This window comes from Apiospora aurea (genome assembly GCF_038362705.1).
Source record: "Apiospora aurea strain CBS 24483 chromosome Unknown utg000001l_segment0_segment0, whole genome shotgun sequence".
Classification (NCBI taxonomy): domain Eukaryota; kingdom Fungi; phylum Ascomycota; class Sordariomycetes; order Amphisphaeriales; family Apiosporaceae; genus Apiospora; species Apiospora aurea.
In genome coordinates this window covers 2,897,942-2,915,176 of record NW_027117388.1, presented here as the reverse complement: position 1 = coordinate 2,915,176, position 17,235 = coordinate 2,897,942, and the positions used below count along the sequence as shown (strand labels likewise).

General features: G+C 50.2%; 5 protein-coding genes across 5 annotated transcripts; 2 read left to right on the top strand and 3 right to left on the bottom strand.

Annotated features, from left to right (window-relative positions):
• Window positions 1-3,146: 3,146 nt before the first annotated feature.
• On the top strand, window positions 3,147-3,696 carry PG986_000918 (uncharacterized protein; the record flags this gene model as incomplete). Its single annotated transcript, XM_066837140.1, has 2 exons — window positions 3,147-3,602; window positions 3,661-3,696. 2 exons carry the CDS (start codon window positions 3,147-3,149, stop codon window positions 3,694-3,696), a joined length of 492 nt encoding a protein of 163 aa, XP_066706033.1.
• Window positions 3,697-4,359: 663 nt separating this feature from the next.
• Window positions 4,360-5,355, bottom strand: PG986_000917 (cystinosin; the record flags this gene model as incomplete). Its single annotated transcript, XM_066837139.1, has 1 exon — window positions 4,360-5,355. The coding sequence occupies one exon, from the start codon at window positions 5,353-5,355 to the stop codon at window positions 4,360-4,362; it is 996 nt and encodes a 331-aa protein (XP_066706032.1).
• A 1,535-nt stretch (window positions 5,356-6,890) lies between these two features.
• PG986_000916 (uncharacterized protein) lies at window positions 6,891-7,656 on the top strand (the record flags this gene model as incomplete). Its single annotated transcript, XM_066837138.1, has 3 exons — window positions 6,891-7,307; window positions 7,336-7,507; window positions 7,577-7,656. 3 exons carry the CDS (start codon window positions 6,891-6,893, stop codon window positions 7,654-7,656), a joined length of 669 nt encoding a protein of 222 aa, XP_066706031.1.
• Window positions 7,657-8,609: 953 nt separating this feature from the next.
• On the bottom strand, window positions 8,610-10,843 carry PG986_000915 (Mitochondrial carrier; the record flags this gene model as incomplete). Its single annotated transcript, XM_066837137.1, has 4 exons — window positions 8,610-9,254; window positions 9,283-9,339; window positions 9,397-10,584; window positions 10,655-10,843. 4 exons carry the CDS (start codon window positions 10,841-10,843, stop codon window positions 8,610-8,612), a joined length of 2,079 nt encoding a protein of 692 aa, XP_066706030.1.
• A 2,678-nt stretch (window positions 10,844-13,521) lies between these two features.
• Window positions 13,522-16,168, bottom strand: PG986_000914 (Cyclin-like protein; the record flags this gene model as incomplete). The annotated part of the gene is made up of 4 exons (XM_066837136.1): window positions 13,522-13,836; window positions 13,895-14,434; window positions 14,508-15,728; window positions 16,157-16,168. 4 exons carry the CDS (start codon window positions 16,166-16,168, stop codon window positions 13,522-13,524), a joined length of 2,088 nt encoding a protein of 695 aa, XP_066706029.1.
• Between the last annotated feature and the right edge of the window lie 1,067 nt (window positions 16,169-17,235).

Here is a 17,235-nt window from a genome sequence, read left to right as displayed (position 1 = left end):
AGGCATTATAGTTATAAAGGTATTACGCGTTAAAGTTTAATTGTATTAGAATTAAATTAAGGTGCGTCGCCAAGTAATATACGTCGCGTAGTGGTAAACCACGTTATATCGAAACTTAAATTAAAAGTTATTATACTTATAAAAAATTACTAATTTTTATAAACCCCGCTAAAAAATATTAAAACCTTTTCCCGTTCCTTAAAAAACTTAATAAAACTTATTAATAAACTTTATTACTTATTTACTAAAAAACGAAACTTATAACGTTATTTTAATCGTAATTAACCGCTTAATTAAAATACAATACTTTATATATTATAAAAATATTTATAATTTTAAAAAATTGCCCGTTTATATACGAAATACGTATAAAAACTCTATAGATTCTTAAAAACGATTATATTAAACCGAGAACCTTAATTCGTTTCCGATTTTTAAAAATACTTAATCCGCCGCTTAAAAATAAACGGAAATTATTAACGTATTTTTAAAATAATATTTACGAGGCTAAATATTATATTTATAAGATAATTAAATAAAATAATTACCGTTAACCGAATTCGCGATTAATAATATAATTAATAAAAATATAAGCACGACGCTTTTCTTCGCGAATTACGAATTTTATTTACGCTTTAACTTTAAATTTATTATATAAAATAATGAAATTATTATTAAAAATATTAAAGATTTTATTCGTTAAATAAAAGAAATATATAAATATTTTTAAGCCGAGATTTATTTAGTTTAAAGCCGATAAAAAAATACGCGAGCCGAAAACGTGAACCCGTCCGCTAATTTTTAATTAATTAAAAAGTATAATTAAATACCCGTAATATACGAATACTCCGCCTATAAAAAAATTAAACTAAAAAAACCTAGGATTTTTTACGATCGAAAAAATCGTTAACCCGTACGTTTATTACTTAAAATTTCTTATTTCGATAAAGATTTACCCCGTATTTTACGTAAATTTATTAAAATTTATTACCGAAAACTTTTTATTTAAATAATAATAAAACCTTCCCTTATTTATAAAAATAAAAGATATCGAGGAATAAAATATCGAAAAATTCCTAGATTCCTGTTAAGACCGCTGAGGCCGCGACGGCCGCTTTCGTTTAAAGTATACCGTTAAGTAAACGAGATATAATAAACTAATTAAAGAATTTACCGTGTATTTAAAAAACTACGCCGAAATTATAATAAATTATTATTATTATTACCCGAATAAACTTAAACCTATTTAAACTTAAACTTAAGAAGTTTACCGCTTAATTAAAAATTACACCGGAAACTAGCTATTTAAATTAATTAAGTATTATACCGTTTAAACCTTACCCCGTTATTTTACGTTAATAGTGTTCCGCTTTAAAAAAAAGGGTATTATTATAGCTTTAAATATTAAAATAAACCTTCGGCCTTTAACGAACCGATTAACTTAACGCTACGTATAAACGCTTAGAAAACGTCTTTTTTTAAAAACCTTTATTTTTAATCCCTTATTTTTATAGCTTTTTAAACTATGTTTTTATTATATAATTACCGTTACTTAAAAAACTATAGTAATAAAACTAATATCGCCCTGTTTATTTTAATATTTAATTACCGCCCGTGACATTTTTAATATAATTTAAAGCGTTATAAAAAGGATTTTATTAGCTTTTTAAATTATAATTACTTTTAAATTAACTTTATAGTTTAAATTATAAAATAATAAAGGGATAAAAAAGCCGGGTTATCCTTTTTTATTTATTACTGAGGGGATTTTAATTTTATTTATAAACGTTTTGTTTTTACCTAGTATATTTAAGTTTTTTTAAAAAAGCGTTTTTTATAAGCTTAATAATTTTTTTATATAAGATAACGTTCGTATTTACCGCGTTAACGCCGTTAAAAGAATTTAAAATTAAAAAGAATTTAAACGATTAATTAATTTATTTATTTACCAAATTTTTATTTTATTAAGTAAATATAAAAGGTTTTAAAATCGATAATTTATAAAATCGAGCTTAATTTTTAATTTTTAAAAGATAATATTTTATACGAAGCTTATACGAAGAAAGTAATAAAGGCGGCGTGAGCTATATTAAATTAAAGCTTTATTCTTAATTTTTACGATTTATTCCTCGTTATATAAAAATAATACGCCGCGTGAAAAGCTAGTATAATTACTATTAAAGAGTTCGTAATTACGAGTAAAATAAGCCTATTTTCGGTTAATATACTGTTAATTTAATATAGTTATTACTATATAAAGGTTGCTAGTGTAAGTGGTAGAAATCGGCTGTTGGTGGTTATTGCGCAGACTTATGGAAGGTGACTTTAGCTAGGCCAAAAGTAAAGTATGCTCGTTCATTGACGCAAGGGCCGGAAAGACGAAAAGCACATGGATTTGTTGGAGCGACTATCACATGTCAACTGTCGCCTTTTCGACAGACAGTCCTCTGAAGGATCATGATAGTTTGCCGCAGGATCAAGCCTTGTTTCGCTACTGGTGAACGTGGCCGCCCGAAGGATCATGCTGACATGGATCAGACGCCCAGAGCGGCTTTCCTGGATCGGAAAATGGCAGCCTGGCAGGCAGGTGGGTGGTGTTGCAATGCAACGATGAGAGGGCGATGATGGGGGAGTGGATGGCACGGGGATGGCAATGAATGGTGGAGCTCCTCCCAGAGGGTGTGGGTTCGCGATGTTGAAAGAATGAATAGAAAGCTACGTAAACCCTCTGTCCATATACACGATTTCGCTGATGTGTGCGGTCGGCACCGACGCGCCAGGACGCGGCGATTTCCAGCGGCGTGTAGTTTATCACATACTGCATCCATCCTCCTCGCTGTACTTGCAGGACGTGTCGGTGCCCTGCTTCCTCCTTTGGGCGGAGGATGCAGCGTATAGGGAGTAGGAAGCTCTCTCCGCCGCTAGAGGACACCAAAGCAGGCGTGCTGTGCCGCAGACTACGATGCAGAAGAAACCCGAGCGAAAGCCAAACTGGCTTCTCTTAGTCAACCGACGTGGCTAGTCCAAGGAACTCTCATTCTCATAAAGATTGTGCTCCCCTCCGTCCTCTCGGCGCAAGAGTCATATACGGAAGAAACAGCTAAAGTCCGAGGCTATCGACTTATACCTTGAGAGAGGTCGCCACGATGAGGACGTTTCTAACAATCGTCTTGGCCCTCCACGCCGCCCTGGGGCTCGCCTCCCCAACCGCCCCTCTGGCCCCGGGACGCCCCGCCGCCCAGGCAGCCACGGGGAGTAGGGCCACTCGCGAAGAGAATGGCGCCTCCGCCGCCGCCGCCGTCGCGAACGACTTCCTCGCGCTCGTCGAGGGCTGGCAGCACCGGCGGGCGAGCGGCTACCACGTCCTGGCCGACGCGTGCGGCGACGTCATCACCGAGTACCACGAGCCGCGGCACGTGAAGCTGGGCGGCTGCGACGTGACGCGGTGCGCCGAGGAGCTGCGGGACGGCGAGTCCGATCGCATGTGGGGAAGGACGAGGAGGATGGCGTCGTCGTCGTCAAAGTGGTGTACCAGCAGGTCCGCAATCCGGCCCGCCGACCCCGTCACTAGCCTCATGGGCCACTTGAGGTGTCTTGCTTCGGTATGTCTTTCTGTCTCTTTCTCTTCTTCCTCCCTGCTGTACTTTCCTCGGCGTGAAGAGAAAGGAGAATACGAAGGAGCACTGGTTGGACTAACACTTCCTCATCACTACAGCTATCACATAGAACATATAACGAGACTCCGGGGGCCTGCCGGACGTGTCGGCATGTGGTGATGAAGAAATGGGTTCCGTACCGAGGTCGAACGGTCGGTAAGTGCTATGCTCAGCCGGCGAAGAGGCCACAGAGGCAGAGACCCTTGGGAAAAGCGGCAGGACGGGAGCCAGAAGCGACTTTGGAGCTACGGCGGTGACGGCGAGAGTCAGTCGGTGATGCCAGGAAATGGTGACGCAAGGAATGGACGACATCAAGATACCACAAGACGCATGCCCAAGTATGTCACGTCACTTGCCATGTTACTATATATACCCAATTGTTTGCACATATCTGTTATGACAAAACACCAGTGAAACACTGTAAAACCACTTGATCTCGGGCGATAATGACGGTGTCAAATGGTAGAACTAGACTGGAAGCGCTCCCCACGTTCGGCTGGGACAAAAGGCGTGCGTACGAATCGACCAAATATGAGTGCTACGCAGGCGTCCGGACCCATAAGCAAAGAAAATGCCCAACTTGCAGCATCTCGGAAGTCAAACTGATGGTTAAACAACCATATATACAACACGTATATCTAATAATATAATGGAAAGCTAAAGCTTTCATCCCTTAAGGCATCTAAAATCTTTAACAAGTAGTTTAGTCTAACCTTCTGTTGCGCGGCGCATCGCCTCTCTCCAGCAGCGAGTCCCGCTCGCCGCGGTTATCGTCATCACGCTTATCGTCGCCGTTGCCGCTCCCGTTGTCGTCCCGGTACAGGACGTAGTGCTGCGTCATGAAGAAGACGTCGTACAGCATGCTGACGTTGCCGAGGGCGAACTTGACGGGATTGCCCGTGATGCCGCTCCAGTCGCGCTGCAGGTACGAGTCGATCCCCTGCTGCGCGATGCTGAGGCTGCCGCCGCTGAAGTCGAGCAGGATCTGCCAGATGCTCCAGCCCTTGGTGCTGCGGTTGCGGTAGTTGGTCAGCAGCTGCGGCGCGTACTTGATCAGCGTGACGAGCAGCTTCACGTAGGAGATGGTGTAGACGGCGTCCAGCCAGGCCCACGAGGTGCGCGCGTCCGCGCCAGGATCGGAGCCGACCACGACGAACACGATGACGCACACGGCGAGGACCGAGCCCGCGGCCACGGCGACAATGCCCCGCGAGGGCCGGGTGCCCGGCGCGCGCTCGAAGCCCCAGAGCGAAGGCAGGAAGTACTGCGACGTGGTGACGGTGCAGAGGACCACGGCATGCGCCGCGAAGACGATGTCGTTAAACGCGACGGTGGGTGTCAGGCCGTGGTTCCGGGCCGCATACTGCGCTCGGATCACGGGGGAGTAGTAGAAAGCCATGTTTGACGTCAGATACGCAATGAATCCTACCCATTTATTTGTCCGGTTAGTGAAATTTCCCATGCGACAGGCGCGGCTGGGCGGAGTCCCCTCGCCCTCTCCCCCTACCGATTCAAGGCGGAGGGAGATAAAAGGGGGGAGGCATTCCATACCAAAGACATTAATCATGGGGAAGTCGACGGTGGTGCCCGAGGTCGACCGGCGCCTCCAATTGAGCAGGGGCTGGCTGTAGAAGGAGGCCGACCAGCAAAGGGTGTATACCCAGCCAAAGGTGGCGGAGACGAACTCGAGGAACGACATGCTTTCGGTGCTTTCGGGCGTTGGTCTTCTCCAACGGTGTCGAATGGATAGTGAGGTTCTCCTTCTCCTTCTTGTTCCTTGGCCAGGATGTTCTTATCGGCGCAGTGTGATGCAATGGCTCCCTCAACCCGTCAATCACGACATCGCGCGTGCAGTTTGATGAGTAAGACGAAGTGAACCCTGATAACGCTAGCGCAGGTCGGAAGCGGACGACGCCGGCAGCAAGCCAGACTCCAGAAGAAAAAAAAGCCAAGTTTTCCTTCTAGATCTCTGCCTTTGGTAATTTTGGGGTGGTACTCGGATACGTACCAGAGCTGGACGACGGCTGGATGATCCTTGGTCTAGGCTTTGGGCTGAGCTGAAAGCGCGAACAGGCGAGAGGAGCGAAAACAGGCGACAAGCGAAGCGACGGGATGGTGCTTGTCCCAGTTTAGGCACTGTATGCGGGCGGACCCGGAGTGGGAGGAGGCTACTTGAGCAAAACTCACTGAAGCCCAGCGCTGGCGGGCGCGATAAGATAGCCAAATCACCCCATTTCAATTCATCAAGCCATGGCCCAGTCATGGCCCAGCCTTACAGCAAGCATTTACAGTGGGGGTGCTTCGGGAGTCTTAGGCGCATGCAGGGTTGGTAATGTTGGGTTTCATTGAGATAGATTGACCACCGCATCTCCCAATGTCTAGAAATCTCTAGACCGCTGCAGCTTTGTTTGGCAGATGCCCTCGCGCCTTTCCGACAAGAGTCCGCCATGCGATGCCGAGCCATCCCCGTTTGGGAGGCTCCCTCCATGTCAATAGATTACTCCCCAAACAATGCAAACAGCACGCAGCAGCAGCATCTGCAAAGATAAGCCAAGACGAGCCGGGCCAGCTCGAATCAGGAAGCAGAGAAATCGTCGTACGTTACTGTAGACTGTCCGTAACCATTACTACTACTACTACTACTACTACTACTGCGGAGCACTATACGCGCATCGGGAAATCTAGGGACTCCACGCACTTGCCTCGAATGCCAGTGCGACTGTCCCAGTTAGGATCCCTGTCCTTTCCTGGCCCTTCCTGGCCCCCTGCCCCGGCACCCGGCGGGCGAACCGACAACAGTTCATCGAGTTACGTTGCGTCGCATGCAGCAACACAGCCAGCGCCTCGCGCTTCGGAGCCAGACCCCTGAGCCGCATGCAACCCATCGTACGAAGATATCTGCAATTTGCAAAACAGACGTATTCGATATTCGGGCCATCTGGTGATCGTGGTCTCACGCTACGGGAAGAATCGCCTGACCCTCAACACAGCGACTGCGGGTCTTTTATCTAGAGATATATATACAACCTCGTAGTTCCCGTCTCAGTCAGACTTATTGTAGAGGCCATCTAGTAATCAGACCATTGGAACAATACAAACAATTCACATTCATATTCGACCTTATACTCTCGACACCACATACCTACTTGTCTACTCGACATACAAATCGCACATTCACACATCGATCCAACAGAGAAAGATACAAGAAAGAAGATGGGCGTCGCAACAACAAACATGTCAACATCTCATTCAGCAAACTCCCCGACCCTCATGGGCCTGCCGGTAGAGCTGCGGTTAGAAATCTACTCGTACCTCCTGACCGTGCCCGAAGAGGACGACCACAGATCCCCCTCCGACGCTTCATCAGCATCATCGTCGTCGTCGTCGTCAAGGCCGCCGATGAAGCGCAGCACCTCGTCCTCGTCCTCGTGCTGCTCCACCCCGAAGCCCGTGGAGCTGTACCCACAAATCCTCCGGGCCTGCCACCAGACCTACGACGAGGCCGTCGAGATGCTCTACGCCTCCAACAAGTTCGCCGCCCACAGCAGCATGCTGACCACCTTCCCGCGCCTGCACAAGGGCAGCGCCCCCGTCGCCGCCGCCCACCTCAGCCAGCTCATCCGCCGCTTCACCCTGCGCCTGCGCCTCGACGTCGCCCCCCACCTTTGACGCCGACCAGGCCACCGCCCTCCTCAGCGGCCTCGACGAGCTCGACGTCGACGGCTGGCAGGCCCAGTACCTCGGCGCCGACATTGGCGCCCTGCGCATGCTCGAGGGCGTCCGCGGCGTCAAGCGCGCCCGCGTCTGGGCCGGCGGCTACGAGGCCTACGCCCACTGGCTCCAGAACCAAAGTACGTTCACACCTTTTCCCTCCCCCCTTTCACCCAGATGAACGAGACACTGACCATCTTCTACTACAGTGATGAAAGGTATCGGCGAGCCTATGGACGAGTTCCAAGAAGACTCGGATTCCGACTCGAGTGCAAGCGAGGACATGTGAAATTAGCAGGTCAGCTCTACGTCTGCGATTTCGCTCCTGTTCTTCTTGCCTATTTCATCTTTCTGCCGCAAACAGCGCATGGGATACCCTTCGATTTCTCTGTTTTGCAGTTCTGTTGCACAAAAAAAAGCATTTTGGGGAGCGTTGCATCATCTGGAGTTGGGGAACATAAAACTTGGAAACAAAAGAGCCGGCATTCACAAGTGTCTGCTCTAACTTGCGCATATACACATACATACAAGAGATAGACGCAAAGACTAATCATAATATGATTGCCAATTCAATGAAACTTCCAACAAAACGAGCATGTTTTCTAAGCAAATATCGAGATTTTCATTTCGGTCTATGGGGGTATTTAACGTCGAGCCAGCCCCCCTCCAGATCGGGGGCGGCAGACAACCAATCCCTAACGACCCCCCCAAAACTGTCTATCATTCAGAACTCTCAGTCATTCATATCATCCTCCCCTGAACACAGACCATTCTCCAGAACCAAGCAAATGACCACTCTATGATGGACCGTTCTTCCCATTTCTGCGCGTCTGCTTCCAGATGTCTGCAAATGAACTCGGCAATATCTACTCAAACAACCATTTCAACGTCAACAAGATTTGCAATGAAGGCAGCTCAACAACGCAGCCTAGTAACCAAAGCAACAAAAAGCAAAATGGCCTCCTTTCCTTCCTCAACGCCGGTGTTTTCATGCAAATGACGTCTGTGCTCGGTCTATGTCGGAGCCTATACGATACGCGGTGCCTCTTTAAAAATCACGGGAATGGGTTCGTTGTTGCATCATAAGCCATATGTTTTGCGGTCTTGAAAGATGGTGGCAGATCCCATCCCAGCACTGATGGATCCAAAGGCCATTGGAACACGGCCGGTGCAAGTATGGTGGAATATTCCACCCGGGGCGTACGTGGTGGACGTGACGCCGATGACTTGATGTTGGACGGCTTATGCCTTGGCATTTCCACCAAACATGGATGGCATAGACTTCCAAGCCTTGGCGTCGGGCAGTCTGAATCGTCCAAAGTCTTCATCAAGGTCCAGAATGATCTTGAGCGCGTTGCGACTGCGAGCATGAGGGGATGCAATGTCCCTTTCCTTGATGGACGAGACAACGTCGGCGACACCAGTATGGGCCTGCTCAGGTTTAGCACTGCCAGGGAAGGGCAGGACGCTCTGAAGGACTTCGTAGGCGGCAAGGGTGAAGCCAAACTGAGGCGATGATCGAAGAATCCGGGCAGGGCCACCCTTGAAGAAGGCCTGGAAGCCTTCCTCTTTCATGATGGTCGTCGCTGCGTGGCGAAGACCTGTGTAGCTTGTGTCACCCTTGCGCGCCTCGACTTGCAGTCGGGTCTTGATCACGTCGCAGGGGGTCGTCAGGTATGCAGCAGGCATGCCAGCAATGGCACCGGCAGTCAACAGTTGGAGAACACCCAGTTTCTTAGTTGGAGATTCGCCGAAGAAGTCCCGCTTCAGATGACTGTAGGTGGGGAAGTAAATAGCCGAAAAGGGGACGTCTCGAAGCAAACATGCACTGGCGCCTTTATAGAGGCCTGCCAGGCCGAGGTTCTTGACAATCCACATGGCGGAGCGCTTGCCAGCTCCATTGGCTTCCCTTTACAACCTCTCCCTGAACTTGCAGGCGGATCTTGACGATCTCGAGAGGATTGGTGAACACCTAAGCAATGCAAAGGTTAGCTGTGTGAACACGGAAGAAAAAGTCGAAAATACTTACAACTTGACAGGCTCCTGCGCTACCACCGGCCAAGATCTCAGCCCAAACGTTGATGTTTCCGGTCTTCTTGTCCGAGAAGTAGCCGCGAACCAGGTCGTTGACGGTAAGCTTGATGGCCTTCTCGGGAGCAACACCAACCAGCTGCGGAAGCACACCAGAGTACAAGCCCCGGAATCCCTCGTTCGTGATGACTTTCCTAAAACAATCGATTGAGTTCTTGTACAGGCGTTGGCCCGGGTCGGCACCCCGCTGGTTCTGCATCCGTGTCTTGACCAGGTCAATGGGATATACCATGAAGGCTCCAAAGGCACCAGCAGCGCTGCCGAGCATGAAGTTATAGGCCGAGGCGAGTACGTTGTGAACAGCATTCTGTGTTGCTGACTTGGTCTTGGCGAGTGCTTCGCCGTGCGGCTCCGAGGAGCCGCGATGTCTCCAAGATGGGTCAAGGACCTTGGCGAAATCGAGCAGACCGAGTCTACCAGAAGGTTCGTCGAGACTGGCGAAGTGGAAAAGAATGTCGGCCTCCATGGGGGTGAAGAGGGAGAAACGTGTTATTTTTGCTGCCTCGTTCAAGAACTCCGTCTTGGTGATCTTGCCGTCCGAGCTTTTGCCGCATGCTTTCCGGATGATGAGCTCTACCAGATCCATCTCCTTGATCATGTTCTGGAACGCCCGTACATTGGCATACGAGATCTTGCTGCCAAGAGAGATGTTGCAAAGGGTGGACAGGTTCTCCAAGAGATGGTCGGAGAGCTTGTGCTTGGAGGTCTCACGAATGATACGCTCGAAATCCTCGGGCTCGATGTAGCCGTCGCCGTCCTTATCGAAGAGAAGGAATGCTTGTCTGATCCGCTCGCCCTGTAGACCACGCAGCATCTGAGAAAACTCGTGGTAGGTGAGGGTATGGCGTCGCGTCTTGTCGCCGATGTACAGCTTAGCCCATTGGCACTCCCAATCGAAGGGGATGCTGTCTGGACCCTTGTTCAGCTCACACAGCCGTCGGAAGTCATCGTACATGACGTTGCCTGTACGGCCAACGTCGAAGAGGCGGAAGGCGATCTCGTACTCGGCATCGGCCTTTCCCAGGAGGTTATTGTAGGCCGCCCAATCGGCGATGGTGAGCTTGCCAGTGCTCTTGCGGTCGGCGACGCGGAAAAGGAGGCCGTACTGCTCGCGCTTGATCTTGCCCTAGTGGATCCAGAGTGTTAGCCGTCGATCTGGGCTGGCTGACAAAGGAATTGCTTTCGGGGATACTTACATAGTCTTCATCCTGCGGTGCGATAGCATTGATGAACTCGTCCTCGCCCATGTAAAGCTCACCAGACTCAGGGTCCTTGACTGCGTGATCAACGAAGTAGGCACGAGTCTTGGCCGAGAGCTCTACGGGCTCCTCAGTGCCCAGCAGGGACTCTTTGACAGCCTCCTTCACCGTAGTAGGAGCAGACATGGTTGTCGATGGAGAGTTGACAACGAGCGGGAAGTCGCAAGGGAATCAGGGAGACACACGTTCGTTCAGTGCTTGTTGGGTCTGTAGAGACCGAAAAGGACCATGAATCAGGCCAAATGGTCGGGGACTCAGGTGGCTTATCGATTAGTGAATGGTTGCGACCGTGTTCTTGTTGTCGCTGTCTTCCCTTCCTCCAGAGAGCGAGCGACTGGGCACGAGCCAGGTATATCGATTATTGGTTACCCCGGTTCAAACTAGCAGATGCGGGAATAGGAGGAACGGAACTAGGTAACGGGAATGACCGGAACAGGGAAAGCTGCGGCCGCTCTCTGAACAAACTCTCAATCTCAGGGAAACAGTGCTGGGCAGGGATTGGCCATAGAAAAAGTAGGGACAGTGTGCGATGGAGTGAGGGACTAGAGGGAGGAAAAAAAACAAGGATGCTGGTCCTGATCACCGCAAATCGGTGGCAGAGAGTCAGAGGCGGGAAGAAAAATTGAGAAGCTCCACCGACGGTTTTCCTTGATGACGAGATGCAGGTCTGGCATGCAAAAGATTTTAGCGAGCGAGTACCTGACCCCAAAAGACCCCAAAGACCCCAAAGACCTGGGTTTTGTTATCCTTCGCTCCAGCTTACTGGAGCGGTAAGGCTTGGGCTTGGGCGGCTTGGCGGGCTTGGACGATGGCGACATGGGCCAGGATGGGGGTACGCTAGCTGCGCTAGCCGATTAGCCGATAACGCGATAAGCCAAATACGGACTAGCGTCCTTCGGCCCGCGATTCATCTGGGCGTGATGGTGTTTGGCAGGAGCTTGATTCCATGTATGCGACAGCAGTCTGGCCTGGCCTGCCTGGCCTGCAGGCCTCGTCTTGGGAGGGTTGTAGTGTGCAAAGAAAGTGCTGATGGATGTTATAGTCACTACTAGTCTAGTCCGGTCTAGCCTCGTGAACTAATAAGAAACAAGGATCGGTGATAGGACAGACTGCGTGCGTGTGACCGCAAAGCCAGTGAGACCTAAGATTGCACTGCACATTGGCTGCCATCAAGCTTTTGTCGGTCCAAAGGCGTCGACAAGTTCGACAAGTTTCGCAGCATCAAAGAGGGGGGGATGATGTCTCCTGGGGTTCCGAGAAAAGGGGCAATCTATACGCCTGCTGTAAGTCTTTCGTGTCTGCCGGGTCGGCTTGGTATTGAGTCAAGGTTGGAAAATAATAGGAGGTATAAGCGACTCACTTAAGAAACCTAGCCCCCTTCTTGGCACAGGGCTTGCTAATAAAAAATGGTGCAAGAAATTTGACAGGCCAGGGAACCGTTGAGCCTATATATATATAAAGAGACCTAGCTACCTTTGGCTCATGGCGGCCATACCAATAGCTATCGAAAACACAGGTGGTATTGTAGCTTCGGTGACTGTGAATTAGAGCACCAAGTACAAGTATTCAATGTCAGTGTTGCGATGGCTCTCTCCTTCTATATACTGTAAGCACAGAGAGATGCTCAACCCGAGGTTTCAACACTGCAATGTTGTTGTGTCACCCCGAGGCATTGATTGAGGTAACATGTGTCCACCACAGCTGCTTAACCACAACTACACATGTGTTCTGTTCATTGCCCAAGTCGAAGGAGACATGCCAAAGTTGATGTGGCAAGTCTTAAGCCATACAAGGAGTCTTGCCCACGAATACTAAATAGCGGTCCCCGCTGGAGTCTTCATTGATGATTAAGCCTGGAATGGAGGAGCTGCAAGAAGCGATGGTTTACTTTTCAAGATACATCAAGCTACGCACACATAATGTAGAGAGAGAGAGAGAGAGAGAAGACGGGGCTGTCAATGAAATGCTTCCATCCTATGTTCTAGGCACAGGGACAACAAGTCCGTGTGTGATATGAAGAAGGAATAGAAAACTATATGCAGCCCCTTGCTCGAGGCAAAAAAGGCAAATATTATACTCTAACAGAGGGCTGTACAAAAGGCCCTGGCAAAGCTGTCAACTCCTGACGAAGTGACAAGCAAGCTAGATGGTTCATCCAGGGGTGTATGCGCGGGGGATGCAAGTCAAATCCAGTGGAGCAGTCCACTGGGCGAATACAGGCTGCCAAAAAAAAAAAAATTTAAACAAGCCATTGCTCGTCTGTTTGTTTTCCGGAGGTTCCTACGCCTGAAGCCCGTGTCTGCCGATGCACAAAGGGTGCATGATGATGTCTATGGTCTCGGGGAAAAAGACCTGCCAGGAACGCCGAGAGATACCATGCCTTCGCTCATTGCAAACCAAATCCAGTGCGATGGGGAATCTCGTATGGCTCGTAACCGTCATGAAGCTTCGTAAGAGGGCCGGAAAGGCCCATTATTATATGTAAGAGAATATTGCACCGAGGGCTGATGTGCTCAAGGCCATGGCCGTGATGCTGGTGCCTGCACAGTTGTCCGGTGCAAAAGGGACAGCGGTCCGTTGCTTAAGCCCCCGAAGAAAATGAAATCAAACCGCCCTCATGCCCTGTGTCATGGGGTGTTCTAGAGACGGCAGGCTTTCGTAGGACTTGACACACTTTGTTGCAAGCGGTCGGTGTTTATTCATATGTGCAGCAAGAATTAGTAGTTGGTGGATGTACCTGGGGGTTGCTGGCACAGAAATTCGGCTCTCGTGCCTGTGGTGATAGAAGTATCCGAGGGGCAGGCTCAGCATTGCGTTGGTATAGGCATCCTGTACGGATTGTAGTCGTTTCCAGAAGGGAAATATGAGGTGCTAGTAGTCTCATCCTCGGGGGTTTGAGATGGCCACGACTGAGGGGTTGTTGCCAGGTAAGGAAGGACGAAGCCGTTGCGGATTTCGTTGTGGACATACGTTGCTGCGCGCTTGTAACGTTTATCCGAGTACTTCTCGAACACAGCGGCGTGATGGCGGGTGGCAATGCGGCAGCAGTCCAGCATCATTGCGACAATGGGCTTCAACTGATTGAACGTGTAGCCGGAATAGTACACGTGATCGAGTGTCTGTCAGCGAGAGATTAGCATTCTATCACCGAAAATCCGCGTCACGAAGAGAGCTTACCCATTCGCCCTTTTCCAGGATGAGGCGGGAGAGGCAGTGAGCACCAGCAGCGGTATAGCTGGGAGGCGTAGCCACAAAACGCTCATCCATCAGAGCGATCTCCAAGAAGTACTTGGACAGGGTTCGTGTCTCAAGGTCGTAATCGTCGGCCTTGCTGATGCGTCGAAGGAAGCTCATCGGACCGGGCCAGCCTAGGCAGAATTGTAGCATACTAAGCATGAATCGCTCCGCCTTAAGGATCTCGTCGACTGTGTAACCGCCATCTACCATGTACACGATTTCCTGGACTGAGGGACAGTTAATTTCCTCATACTTGGCGGCAATGAAAATGGCCGTGGCGCCGACGAGTTGCAGTTTTCCGAGAGATACGACTTTGAGCGAGAGGAACCGGTCGATGTAGTTTGCCGTGAGGAACAGAGTCTCGGGGAGAAGACCAAAGCGGCCATGGACTTGGACAACCCAGTCCATCAGGACACCACGCATGGACCATTGGATTTCGGTTTGCGAATCCATGTAGTGAGGATTCGGCAGCAGCTTGATCTACGCGGCAATTCGAGCATTAGTTTCTGCCAAGTCGCTTTGCTGTCAATGTGGATACCAGAGTTAAACTTACCTCCATTTCCCGCATGTACTCGAAAATTTCATCGCCGTACTCTGCTACCATGCTGATGTCCCATTGATCCTCTTCAATCTCCTCGATGGTTCGCTTGCTCTCAACTACTTCCTTTGCCTGCTCCAGCTCGGTTTGGCCCTTCTTACCAAGCTTGGGGGGAAACATGACGGTCATGTCGAACCCAGTAGAGGTACGGGTAGGGTCGTTGCGGAACGAGTGGGCTGTGGTGAAACCCTGGTCGTCGTAGAACTCCTCCTCGTCGTCGTCTGAGATCTCGATTACCTCAGGGGCAGGAAGGTAGTTCGCATCAACCTCGGCACTTCCAACGCCGGGCCTGCTTGATCCAGCCGCTTCAAGGGCAGAAGGGACGGGTACCAGAGAACCCTCTTTGGGCGCCTCGTCCGGGTACTTGTGGGACCGATGATCCTCCTGGGGCAACTCTCCGACAGCGTCCAAGTAAGGCGTTTCGGAGACGTTGTCCTCTTCGGGATAGGAAACCCATGTACGGTTGCTGGTCTGCTGGGCCGTCTTCAGAGCCGGCTGACTCTGATGGTGTCGGGGCTGGCGCGGTACAGTCTCCAGATGGAGAGCAGAGGAGTTGTCGGGCTCCGGGGAAGGAATGACGAGGTCCTTCAAAGCCTGCAGGTTGGAAGACTTGACCTCCCCACCCGATGTAGCCGGGCGTGGGAAGCTGTCGTGGTAGACTGATGTGGTGGCTCGCTTCGATGCGGCAGCCCGGGCAGGAGCCTGAGCAGGAAGCTGCGAGGTAGCCTGTTTCGAGGACGTGGTGTAATGGTCACCACCCGTGGAAGGAAGGATCGACACGCCGCTCTTGGAGGATGGTCGCTGCGCTGGGCGCGCAAAAGCAGCATCTTTGGCGTTGTTCTTGGGTCCACGAGCGCGAACTTGGTTTTCCTGGGATGCCGCAACTGCAGCCGAGGCCGCCGCGACCGATGTGGCTGAAGGCACACTCAAAGTGGCGGCTCGCGATTTGGCTGCGAGCTTGGGCTCATCGGGAAGAATGGTCCTGACTGTGTTGCTTCGGTCTGCGAAAGCAGTGCGCTTGGCCGCGGTTTGGAGAGACCCCGTGACGGGCTGGAGTAGGTTCCCGGTCGACTTATATCTCTGATGAAGCGATTGCTGCGGTTGCTGCTGCTTGGCATGATTGGGGTCCATGTTTTCGTTACCTACCACCGCGAAGGTTCGCGCAGGTCGGAAGGGCTGCTCGAGCAAGATCTTGTCAGTTCTACCATACAAAACCAAACAGCCGATAGATTCTGTACATGGATACGTTTTGGGTGGGTAAAGGTAGGAGACGGCTTTGCTGGGTCGAGACCAGGTTGGTAGAAAATGGAAGCGCGTCAAATCGTCAGATCCATAAAGCTGCATTCCTAGTAACCTGACGGTGGACCACCAGGCCGTACTTGAGCGCGTCAAGGAACACCACTATTCCGGTGAAGCAGTTCCTGATCAAAGCGATTTGGGCCGATACTGATGATGGTCTGAGGCACCCCAGCGAACCATCGCAAGCGTGCATGCAAGTCGGACAACGGGAATGCAAGAATGCGTAGCAGGGTGGGCTGTTGGATGGATGTACGGGTGGCCTGCGGGTGTGGTGGGAGGTGAAGAGAGGGGACTGGCTGACTTACTCTGGCATCCATGGTGAGGGAGATTTGTTGTTGGGTGATGGGATGACGGATAGCTCTACTGGATGAAGCTATTGACTCTTGTGTAAGAGCTATCCTGTTCAGCAGCGGGCCAGATCAGGCGAGCAGTACCGTCAAAAGTAGACGACTGCTGAGGTCTGCAATGATGTGCAAGCTGTAGAAAAGGGTCGCGACCAAAATTGATGGAGAATGGCTCATCAATGCATCCAATATCGCAAGGTGGCTCGTGTTGTTAAGCGCAATCAAACTTGTAGTTAGATCGTGTTTATGGATACCAAGGTTGCGCGTTATCCCCTGTATGCCGGATGCTGGGTGAGTTGTGCAAGGTCGCCGGGCAGAGGAATCGAGGGCTAAGGCATGTGCAATGGATCGGATCTGATCGCGAGAATAATGAGGGTTGGGAGGGCCGCTCACTTCCCGTCGGAGGAGTACTGCGATGGAGGGAACAACACAAGAAGAACCCCGGGAATGGCCACGGCTGTTGTGATGACCTCGCGGGACCAGTCAATAAACAACCTGGAATGGAATAAACATTGGACCAAGCCTGCATTGAGGTACCCGGTTACATCCACTCAGACGAACCGCACTGGTAACTGGGCAGTAGCTGGGGGGGCCGCAGTGGGTGTTGCTCCTTGAGCTAAGGTGGGGGAGTTGGCACCGACCTGACTGAGCCATCGACAGCCAATGGATTCAAATGGTTCATTTGCGACAAGCTGAACTCTCAGCCAAGCGTGCTTTGCTTTGCTTCTTGGCGTGCCAGGGACTCTCCGGACTCGTGCTATTCTAGTGCTGTGTGCGTGCAACGAGCGAAGATAAGATGGCCCAGAGCCCGCCGACCAGCCAACCAACCAAAAACACCATTTGCTTCTGAGACAAGTTCCCCGGGCAATGGGCCAGGTTCGGCATCAAGGTCAAACACTTGGCTTACTATGTCGTACATACATTGTGCGCAAAACCCATGCATACATATCTAGGTGTAATGTGATATACCTACAAATAATTATATTCCTACTTGCCCAGGCAAGGAAAAGAAGCAAGCTGTGCGACATTGCAACGTGCGA